Source organism: Myotis brandtii, unplaced genomic scaffold (assembly GCF_000412655.1).
Source record: "Myotis brandtii unplaced genomic scaffold, ASM41265v1 scaffold160, whole genome shotgun sequence".
Lineage (NCBI taxonomy): Eukaryota > Metazoa > Chordata > Mammalia > Chiroptera > Vespertilionidae > Myotis > Myotis brandtii.
The window spans coordinates 3,228,978-3,241,230 of record NW_005355833.1 but is presented as its reverse complement, the minus strand read 5'-3'; the positions used below and the strand labels follow the sequence as shown (position 1 = coordinate 3,241,230).

General features: G+C 39.4%; 1 protein-coding gene across 1 annotated transcript in view; it reads right to left on the bottom strand.

The window, feature by feature from the left end:
* The window catches only part of KIF23 (kinesin family member 23), a 36,749-nt gene that overhangs the window by 16,987 nt on the left and 7,509 nt on the right, over positions 1-12,253 (bottom strand). The window contains exons 3-9 of the mRNA XM_014536315.1: positions 7,177-7,282; positions 6,601-6,737; positions 6,286-6,395; positions 5,680-5,850; positions 3,698-3,739; positions 2,883-2,995; positions 2,421-2,542 (exon numbers count right to left, since the gene is read on the bottom strand). Coding sequence (XP_014391801.1) covers positions 2,421-2,542; positions 2,883-2,995; positions 3,698-3,739; positions 5,680-5,850; positions 6,286-6,395; positions 6,601-6,690 — 648 coding nt within the window. The 5' untranslated portion in view covers positions 6,691-6,737; positions 7,177-7,282. The remainder of the gene's footprint in view (positions 1-2,420; positions 2,543-2,882; positions 2,996-3,697; positions 3,740-5,679; positions 5,851-6,285; positions 6,396-6,600; positions 6,738-7,176; positions 7,283-12,253) is intronic.

Genomic DNA, 12,253 nt, shown 5'->3' with positions numbered 1-12,253 from the left:
GTGTTCATTGTGGATGTCAAGGCCAACAAGCACCATATCAAACAGGCTGTGAAGAAGCTCTATGACATTGACGTGGCCAAGGTCAACACCCTGATCAGGCCTGATGGCGAGAAGAAGGCATATGTTCGACTGGCTCCTGACTATGATGCTTTGGATGTTGCCAAAAAAATTGGAATAATCTAAACTGAGTCCAGCTGCCTAATTCTAAATATAAAAATTTTACACTGTAAAAAAAAAAAAAAATCGAATCCTTCAGTACCATGCTGTACCATTTCTTCCTGCCATCTGGAAACTTTCGTGATACCACAATTTCATAATGTATTTTGAATAGAATTACATTTTACTAGCTTGAAGTTATTAAATAATTTATATTTGGGCTCAAGTGTGGTTACTAATTGATGTAAGCCTTGTAGTGCGACAGTCCTTGCAATAAACAGTGACCAATAGATCAGCCAAGAGAAGAACCATTTAGAATTGGACATCTCCTGAACTAATCCTACCCTGGAAAGTTAACTGCTGACAGTTTAAAACCATTAACTGAATTTCCACATACAAAATGAGTCTTCAAAGGTAAAACAATGGATCACAAATTCTTATTTATAAAGATTTGTAAACCTTTTTCATAGCAAAAATCCAGGTTAGTTTTCCAAAACTGCACATCTAACAGAACAATTAAAACCAACACCTACATATATTATTAATCCTAGAGCAGTGATTTTCAACTTTTTTCATTTCATGGCACACATAAACTAAGTTACTAAAATTCTGTGGCACACCAGAAAATATATTTTTTGCCCGACAAAAAAAAATAATTTTTTTGATTCATTCACACTAGATGGCTATTGTGTTGGCTGTCATTTTTTTCAATTTGACAATCTAAGGGAAAATAGGTCAGTGCGCCTAACTAAATGGTCAGGTGTTACTTGTTTTAAAAATTCTTGCGGGGAGAACCAACCAATATAAAACAATTGAAGGCCATCTTGATGGTCTTGACACTAATTTTTATGACACAAATTTATAAACTGATTTTCTATTTTAAAAATTAAAGACCTAGATTTTAAATGTGTATCTAAGTTGATGTTTTTAATCAGCATAAAGATCATTTAATAGTCATTAAAAACAGTTGCCAGAGATAATCTGCATGGAGGAAAAAAACTTGCAAATGGCTAATAAGTTGGAAGCATTATTTTTAATATGTAAGATAATCAGAATGCTCACAATAAAATATACAACTTTTTTTTAAAAAATTTGATTTTTAGAGAGAGAGAAACAGAGGAAGGGGAGGGAAGGAGGGGAGGAAGGAAAGGAGAGAGAAACATCATTTTGCTGTTCCATCCATTATGTATTCATTGGTTGATTCTTGCATGTGCCCTGACCGGGATCAAACCCACAACCTTGGTGTAGAGCAGGGGTGGGGAACATCTGCCCCATGGGCCATATAAGACCTGCAAAATCATTTGTCTGGCCCTGCCAAGGCATTAGGGATGAGTTAATTATGTGTTTGACCAAATATAGCAGGCTAATTTTTAAGCTGATAATTTTGTGTGGCCAAAGAATGTTATAAATATCCAAAAGGCCCTTGACAGAAAAAAGGTTCCCCGCCTCTGGTGTATAGGGATGATGCTCTAACCAACTGGGCCACCTGGCAAGGGCTCAACTTTTTTAAGTATAAGAAACCACCCCGAGTAGCATCTAGATTTGTAATGAAGAATGATACAGTTTGGATTAAGTATCTTGGGCTGGATTACACAGTGCTTTGTACTGGATCTGCCGAAACATCTGTCCATCTTGGTATCGTGTGAAAGTCTGTTACTTTTTGGGCAGACATATATAAAAACTCAGATGGTCTCCTTAAAAATCAGATGGTCTCTTCTGTACTGAAAGCATTTTTATGTTTTCTAGTTAAAAATTAATATTTTCTTATAGACCTTGTGCAATAAAGCAGAAGCAAGATGTGTGATTTCTGCAAATGCTTTAACAGCTGGTAAAATTTAAAAAATTAATATATGTACTGGTAAAAATAAGTTTTAAATTACATTTTAATAAACTAAAAAAAAAATTTCTGTGGCACACCGGTTAAAATCTTTGTTCTAGCAGTGATGGCGAACCTTTTGAGCTCGGCGTGTCAGCATTTTGAAAAACCCTAACTTAACTCGGGTGCCGTGTCACATATAGAAATTTTGTGATATTTGCAACCATAGTAAAACAAAGATTTATATTTTTGATATTTATTTTATATATTTAAATGCCATTTAACAAAGAAAAATCAACCAAAAAAATGAGTTCGCGTGTCACCTCTGACACGTGTGTCATAGGTTCACCATCACTGTGAGCAATCTTCATTGCAGCAAAACCTCCGATTTAATTCTAATTCCAAAAATTAAGTATTCAGTTTAAAAATTCGATACACTACAACTTACCTGTAAGACATTGTCTCCATCTGCATCCAGTGGAGCTTGAACTAATTTAATATTGAATACACTATGGGAACGGCTGGACTCACGATTCAAATGTGTGTTAGCAATACGTCTCTTTTTCTGGCCTATAATGACAGAAAAAAAAATAATTGCCCAAATCTGAACTCAGCCATTGCATTATATATGCTTTCGTTCGTCTTCCTTTTTAAATTGATTTTCAGAGAGAGAGCAAGGAAGAGGGAGAGAAAATAGTGATCGGCTGCCTCCTGCATGCCCCTACTGGGGATCGAGCCCATAATCATGTGACCTGACCAGGAATCGAACTGGCAACCTTTTGGTGCAGAGGAATGATATTCAACCAACTGAGCCACACAGGCTAGGGCTATACACACTTTCTACTAAACCAAAAAGTACTGCTGGTCAAATATATTTATCATTTTATAGTTTTCTCATTTTAATTCTAACCTTTCCAGAAAACTTCAAAAGCTTCTTCAGTAGATTTTACTTCTACTTCTGTACATCCTGCAACATACATATTATGATTCTTGTCTTCACGAAGCAATTTAGATTGTAGAGGTCTATGGGAAAGAAAAAATATACAAGTTTGCTAAATTGTGAGTTATAGAGTTATTAATAAATTGAGTTATCTAAAATGCCAGGCAACATAACATCCATTGTTATAATGGGAATAAACCTAAGCAAGAACCCAGAAAAATATTAAACAGGAAACTTTAAGGATATACAGTCAAGATTAGTTATGAAAACTTATTGTTTTAAAAGTTTTGCTCTAATTTGTTCTAACAAAGTACACGATATAACACTAGACAATTAAAGATCATAGTAGTATTATAGCAACATTACATGCACAAGTTAAGCATCAAAATTTAGTATTTCCCTAAATTTAAAAGATCAATAGATAGAGCTGATTCTGACCTCAGGGTCAGAAAAAAAAAAATTCAGAGAGAGTTTGGTATATACCAGGAGTGGCAATCCTTCCAAAGTGGCTGGTCAAGTTTTAGTCTGTATGATAAGATGGGAAGGGGCACTGCTTGTTTGGCCTCAGTCTTGTGAGTGGTGGAGATAAAAACATTTATCAGCCACCATCACCCACTAAATAGCTGATTTTTTTCAGGAAGCAAGGAGGGGCTCATTGGTAGCAGAAAGCAAAGTGCCAATGAAAAACCATCTATGTACAAACACTCCACAGATGCCAAACACTAGTATATCTGCACCCTTCTCCTTATAAAAAGAAGAAGAAAAAAGTCAACACAATCACATACACAAAGTCTGTGTTCCTCATGGGTGTGCTGCAACTGTTCCACCTACCAAAGGAATAAGGTAAAGTTACTGTTTCTACAGCAGCCATCTCATAGTAACACATTCAGTCCACAGTATGAGACAGTCACAATGAGTTGTATCTTAAAAATCCTCCAATGCAATATTTCTACATTGTATTAAAAAACACACACACTAAACATTAATCAGTTAAAAAAAGCAGGTAATACACCACCTTAACAAATTAAAACTGAATTCAGTGCCAAATAAGCACCTTGTGAGTTTATTCGAGTTACAATTAATATTACAAGGAAGGCACACAAGTCATATTTGTCAGTCCTTTTGTGTAATGAAATAAAATCAAGATAATAGGCTCCTATGAAAATAACCTTATTTAGGACAAACAAAAACTTGGCACATGTGCAGACATGAAACTGACTGTTAGCAGTGAATAACATCACAAAAGTTTAGAAAAATTGGGTATGCAGAACTGACACTTTGTGTTGTTTTTTTTATCTTAATTAATATATTTTTATTGATTTTAGAGAAAAAAGGAGAGGGAGAGATAGAAACATCAATGATGAGAATCACTGATTGGCTGCTTCCTGCACACCCGCTTCTGGGGATTGAGCACGCAACCTGGGCATGTGCCCTTGGCCAGAATCGAACCTGGGACCCTTCAGTCCATAGGCCAATGCTCTATTCACTGAGCCAAACCAGCTAGGGCCAGAACTGACACTTTGAAACAAATGGGAAAGTAATTAGTCTATACACTGTTTAATGTAAGTAAAAGTGGATATACTGACAAGTGTTCTCAGTACAATGGTTTCCTAAATCCAACTCTTTCTCCAATAATGTTGGATTAGACATACACACAAAAGTTAAATATATGACACAGATCTTTATATTATTTATGTCCTGAAAGGCCCTAATGAAGAGGGCATCTATATATATAAAAGGTTAATGTGCAAAGTGTCCCCTTGGGAGTTCGACAGGGAGTTTGATTGCTCGCTATGACATGCACTGACAACCAGGGGGTGGCGCAGAACAAAGGAAGGCTCTGGCTGACAGCAGGGGAAGGGAGGCCCCGGCAAGCAGCTGGAAGGCCCCGATTGGCCCTGATCACAGGCCAGGCCTAGGGACCCTACCCATGCATGAATTTCGTGCACCAGGCCTCTAGTTGAAGATATGCAGAACAAAGGAAGGCTCTGGCTGACAGCAGGGGAAGGGAGGCCCCGGCAAGCAGCTGGAAGGCCCCGATTGGCCCTGATCACAGGCCAGGCCTAGGGACCCTACCCATGCATGAATTTCATGCACCAGGCCTCTAGTTGAAGATAAGCATTTAGCTTAAGAACAAAACCATAAACTCAAGAACAAGATATTAACATTAGACATGGGATTCCAGAGTTAGCTCTGGCATAAATGCAGATTCATTGTTTGTGATGTCAGGTTGTAATTGGTCTTCATTCTCAGCAGGGCAAGACTCAAGGACAGGGAGTGGTCTTTTAACTCTGGCAGAATGACAATAGAGATGTCATTTCATATTAATCAATGAGGGAAGGTCTGTGAATATTAGTTGTACAGACAACAGCTTTAGGCTCCATTCTGTAGAGATCACCAAGACAAATGGTTAAAATGGCTTCAAACTCCCAACACACAGTGTCACTTTTTTTTTTTGAAAGGTAGCCTCAGGGCACATAGATAGTGACATTTCCTTATCCAATTAAGTTCCTTCTTAAAATACAGCTCAGGGACAAGAGTTTTCAAAAATAATGTCAGGTCTCCTCCTTAGATGCTTTAACCCACTAGGTCCCCAGCACATCTATATACCTAGATAATAAAATGAATCATCAAGCACCAGTTGCATGATACACAGTTATATTTCATTTTGAAAACAAAAATAAGCATTACTCCTATTTAAGGCTCACTGAGGTGAGTGACTGCCCCAAGATTAAGCAGCTAAGCAGGGACTATCTTCACTACTTACTTAGGTTTTATGGGATCAAACGGCACCTCTTCCAGTAGATCATATATGTAATTATTATATATTTCAATATAAGAGACAAACACGCCATAGACACTATCCTCATCAACTTCTTCTGCTTTGCAAAATTCTTGAACATTTATCATATCTGCGAACTCTGGATCTATTTGTCGCCTGAAAAAGGGGAAAAAGCCAGAAAGTCTAATTTTCCACATTGTGAATTAATATTAAACATGAATGATCCCAAGAGGAAGCTAAAAGATATAGCACAAATGTCCTGCCTTACAAGCAGAAATGCACAAAGAACTTTATTCACTCACCATCAGCCAACAATACTCCCATGTCCTCCCAGGTAAACAGCACAGGCTTTTACACCCTCTCCCACTCAGAGTGGCACCTTCTCTAAGCAGTGATTCAAGGACAGTGTGTTCATAAACAAAGAGAACATCTGAGCCAATAAAGTTACTTAAGAACATTCCTCATCTTTGATCTCACTAATGACAACTTGTCAGACAATCTCTATTTCATGTGCATCATTCCCTATGCCTGAGGAAACCATCAGGCAGCGTGCCCTTCAGGCCAGCATTGTAGACAAATGCAATTACTTACTTGCTAGAAGGGGTCTTTGGGTTGGGTATGGCCTCTCTTTTCTGCCGTTCTAATAAGGCATCAACTTCACACTGTATATCCATGCTATTCCTATCATTAGATTTAAAAACCTGAAGTGGGGGCAAAAGTCAGATCATGATTTTGAGAACTTGACTTACATTGTAAGAAATATATTTGAGAACTGAGAAATTTATTTAAACATATTTAAGGTTTCAAAATGTATCCAATTAGTTCTCCCATAATGCTACTGTATCCACAGGTATCTTGGTCCCTGTGTCAAGTGAAACTGTTACAACATAAAAGAATTGTACTTACATATCTTTTAGCCTGAAAGGACCCTACACTGTTAAAGATCATGTCCAGACAACGAGGAAGCAGCCCTCCTTCCCCTGGGGAACCAGTCATGGTGTGAGTCTTCCCACTTCCCGTCACACCATATGTGAAAAGGAGACCTGCAACAGAGCATGTCACACTGGGTTATATCACAAAAGTCCTCCCCTTGTAGTACTCATTGTATTAAAAAACACTTAAAATTAACCAGCTCAGCGCCTGACCAGTGTGGCTCAGTGCTTGAGTGTCAACCCATGAACCAAGAGGTCACTGGTTAGATTCCCGATCAGGGCACATGCCCGATCCTCAATAGGGGTCGTGCATGAGACAGCCAATCAGTGATGTTTCTCTCTCATTGATGTTTCTAACTTTCTATACCTCCCCCTTCCTCTCTAAAAAAATAAAAATAAATAAATAAAAATAACCAGCTCAAAAAAGCAGGTTTAACACCACCTACCGAATCTGAATAAGGCCAAACATAAATCAAATATACAAATATCAAAAAAAGTTTTATCAGAGCGGGAGAAAAAGGAAAATACAACAAAACTCCAAGAATCATACCATTTTTGCCATGAATGAGGTCATCTACCAAGGGATTAGCCACAACATCAAAGAGCTCCTTCTGGGTGGTATGAATGCCAAATACTTGTTTAAATGAATACTGAGTCTGTGGAGAAGGAAAAAAATAAAAGTACATAAATGAATTCCACTATATCTAGGTTAGATATACATATTTAAACCCATTCAGATGTTTCTTTATGAACATCTAAGATCTAGATGCACAAAGAAAAAGTACAAATGGTTTTTAAACCTGGAACCCTGAAAAGAAATCCTGCCCTGGCTGGTGAGGCTCTGTTGATTGGGCATCATCCCATGCATCGAAAGGTTACCAGCTCAATTCCCGGTCAGGGCACATGCCCGGGTTTTGGGCTCGATCCCTGGTAGAAGGCACACAGGAGGCAGCCAATCAATCTTTCTCTCTCTCTTTCTCTCCCTTCCTCTCTTTCTAAAAATCAACAATTTTTTAAAAAAAAGTCATGACCTACCTAAGTATACCAATTATAAATGTTAAATATTTACATTTATAACTACTGAAGAGAATGTAGAAAAATCTTAAACCCACTAATGCTTCACAGACTAAGGCTGACTTTGTTTGAACTAAATGACCAAGAAGATCAAAAGGTATTATAATGATTCAGTCACTATACGAAAATCCTCACATATTTATTACTTCATTTTACCACTTTCTATTTTTTCTCATAAAGGTGTAATTTTAAATGGCATAACAGCATAGAGCTAAGTATTTTGATGTACTGTGTGTTTTTTTAAAAAAAGCCAGCAGTGAACTGTAAATATAAACTGTATATAAAAACCCATGAGTTTTTATATAAAATAAACTTTAAATTAATTGTGATCTTTGATTCAATTATCAAATCTCTTTCAAAAACTAATTATTATAAAGTATAACCATATTGCCAAAAATATTACCAAACTTATACTTGGAAAATTAGATTGGATCCCCAAAGTGGCTGGAGGTGACCTCTGAAAATAGTTTGCTTTTCACTTGACCCAGAAAACCCCACAAAATCATGCAAATCAAGAGGCTCAAATCTTCATGTTCACTTTAAGAATACCTGTGAAACTGTGCAGGCCATTAAGGGTATGCATATTCGAAAAGCCACCAAGTATCTGAAGGATGTCACTTTACAGAAGTAGTGTGCCATTCTGTCGTTACAATGGTGGTGTTGGTAGGTGTGCCCAGGAGAAACAGTGGGACTGGATACAGAGTTGGTGGCCCAAAGAGTGCTGAATTTTTGCTGCACATCTTAAAAATGCAGAGAGCAATGCTGAACTTAAGAGTTTAGATTTAGATTCTCTGGTCAATGAGCACATCTAGGTGAACAAAGCTCCCAAGATGCGGAGCAGAACTTAAGAGCTCATGGGCGGATTAACCCACAAGAGCTCTCCCTGCGACACTGAGATGATCCTTAATGAAAAAGAGGAGATTGTTCCTAAACCAGAGGAGAAGGTTGCACAGAAGAAAAAGATATCCCAATTCTCTGGAGAGAAAAGATGGCGACCAGCAAGAAGGTGGGGAGGGAGAGTGTGTGTGAGAGAGTGAGGGAGCAATAGAGGAGTGGGTGGACGTGTGGTGTGGGTGTGTGAGCGAGATAGGGACAGTTAGATGCTGTAGGTCTTCCAAGGGGCTGCCAAACTGGGCAGTCTTAGATGGTGAAACCCCGCTGCCACCGTGGACACTCCGGGAGTGGCCAGCGCAGGCACAGAGACCAAACCATCTTGAGAAACAGAACTGCTTGGGACTAGGATCCCAGCCTCAGCACCACCCATTCTGGTCTCAGATGCAAACTGGGATGCTACAGCCACTAGGAACAAAGACCTGCGACCACAGCTGCAGACCCACAGACACCAAGAATCCAGACATCCTGGCCGCAGATTTCTGTGAGTCACAGAGCCCATCCCCCTCCCTGCAGGCTTGCTGCAGTACCATAGGAACTGCTAGACCCGCCCCGCGCAAGCAAGCCTTCTGCCCACACAGGGCGGCTCTGCTACCTGAATTTGAGCCTGGGCGCGCAGACACTGGGAATCTGCTTCACGCAGCGCGCAATCGTGTGACCAGAACCCACGCTCACACAGGGCGGCAGTGCCACCTGACTTTGATTCTGGGCAAGCACACACGGAAGTCTGTCTCCCGCAGAGCAAGAGTGGACCTCCTGCTGACATAGGGTGGCTGTGCAACCCAGTCCCCCAAGCAGACCAGGGACCCCGATTCTCTAGTGAGAGGAAGCACTGAGCACTAGTGACTTGACTCTGTTTCTCATCGCACACACCTGGGATCCCTGATTCCCAGTGCATGCACACTAAGAGCCAGTGACTCCAATTCTTGGTGCATGCGCGTACAGAGACTGATTCTTGGCGCAAGGCCGCACCAAGCAACAGTGACTCTGATACTTGTTTCTCAACACAGGCACAGGGGGACTCTTTTTTCAACGTGGCGCAGGTGGGGGCCCTGATTCTAGGTGCACGCACGAGGCCGCACTGAGCACTGGTGACTCTGATCCTGGGCAAGCATGGCTCCCACCAACCCATGGCAGTCACACGTCTTGGTGTCGGGAGCTCTTCAATGACACCCGGGTGGCACGAAGCTCCCACTGCACATGGCCCAGGCCTCCGCAACTCGGCATTTGAACCTTCTGGTGATAGTTTGAATGGGGAGACAACGAAACAATCCCCAGAGGAAAGAAAAAGAGGCATCGCCAAGAAAAGAAATAAGTGAAACAGAGGCATGCAACATGACAGAAAAAGAATTCAGCGTAATGGTCATAGAGTTCATACACAGGATGGACGAGAAAATCAACAACCTATGCAAAAATCAGGAAGAAATCAAAAGTGATATAGATATAATCAAAAACATCATGGAAGGTTTCAACAGTAGACTAGAAGAAGCAGAGGACCAAATTAGTGAGTTAGAAGATAAGGTAGAGAAACAAGCCCAATCTGAACAGCAACTGGAGAAAAAGATTAAAAAGCAGGAGAGCCTAAGGAAGCTTTGGGACAACACAAAATGAAATAACATATGTATGATAGGGCTGCAAGAAGGACAAGAAGAGCAGCAAGGATTCAAAAATCTATTTGAAGAAATAATGACAGAAAACTTCCTGGATATGGGGAAGAAAAAAGTTACACAAGTACAGAGAGTCCCAAGCAAGATGAATCCCAAAAAGCCCACACCAAGACACGTCATGATTACAATGGCAAATGTTAAAGACAAAGAGAATCTTAAAGGCTGCAAGAGAGTTACCTACAAAGGATCCCCCATCATATTATCAAATGATTTCTCAACAGAAACACATCAAGCAGAAGGGAATGGAAGGAAGTATACAAAGTGATTCAAAGCAAAGGACTGAATCCAAGAATACTCTATCCAGCAAGACTATCAATCAAAATTGAAGGGGAACGCAGGAGCTTCGAAGACAAAAAAAAAGGCTAAGGGAGTTTATCACTACCAAACCAGCAATGCAAGAAATGCTAAAGCGGATGCATTTCTGTAAAAAGAAGAAATAGAAAGGAACACAGGCATAAAGTACAGAAATGGCCACAAACAAGTACCTATCAATAATAACATTAAACATAAATGGATTAAATGCTCCAATCAAAAGAAATCGAGTGACTGAATGGATAAGAAAACATGACCCATATATATGCTGTCTATAGGAGACCCACCTCAGAACAAGGGACTCACACAGACTGAAAGTGAAGGGATAGAAAAATATCTATCAGGCAAATGGAAATGAAAAAAAAGCTGGGGTAGCAATACTTATATCTTACAAAATAGACCTCAAAGTGAAGACCATAACAAGAGACAAGAAAGGCCACTTCATAATTCTACAAGAGGATATAACTCTGGTAAACATTTATGCACCCAATGCAGGAGCACCCAAATACATAAAAAAACTTCTGGAAGATATCAGGGGAGAGATTGACAGCAACACAATCATAGTAGGAGACTTTAATACCCCATTAACATCACTGGATAAATCCTCTAGACCAGTGGTTCTCAACCTTCCTAATGCCGCGACCCTTTAATACAGTTCATGTTGTGGTGACCCCCAATTTCATTGTTACAATTGAACATAATTAAAGCATAGTGATTAATCACAAAAACAATATGTAGTTTTATATGTGTTTTCCGATGGTCTTAGGCGACCCCTGTAAAAGGGTCGTTCAACCCCCAAAGGGGTCGCGACCCACAGGTTGAGAACTGCTGCTCTAGACAAAAAATTAGCAAAGAAACATCAATCCTAAATGACTCACTACAGGCAGTCCTCGGGTTACGTCTTACTCAACGTACATCATTTTGTGGTTACATCACCATCTCCCATTTACAGCATTTATATATTAAAAAAAAGTTCGATGTATGTACATATGTGCTTTACGTTTTTTATTACTTATTTACCACAAGTAAAGGTCAGGAATTGTTATCTTTCTTTTAAATTTTTTTTTTTTTACTGTTTCACTTCATTACCGCTGTGTATGTGCTCCATGTGAGTGACGTAGGTGCTTATGTAGGTGGATTCAGACTTACGGTGAAAATCGTGTTATACCATGCCGTAGGAATGAATCTCCGACATAACCCGATGACCTACTGTAGATCAGATGGACTTAATTGACATCTTTAGAACATTCCACCCCCAAACTACAGAATATACATTCTTCTCAAGCGCAGGAGAACCCAGAAATCGACACACGGCAGTATGCTCAATTAATATTTGACAAAGGAATCAAGAGCATACAATGGAAACAAGACAGTCTCTTCAATAAATGGTATTGGGAAAACTGGACAGATACTTGCAAAAAAATGAAACTAGACCACCAACTTATACTATTCACAAAAATAAACTCAAAATGGATAAAGGACTTAAACCTAAGATGGGAAACCATAAAAATCTTAGAAGCCATAGGCAGCAAAATAGCAGACATCTGTCGTAGCAATATCCTTACTGATACAGCTCCTAAGACAATGGAAACTAAAGAGAAAATAAACAAATGGGACTACATCAAAATAAAAAGCTTCTGCACAGCAAAAGAAAGCATCAACAAAACAACAAGAAAGCCCACT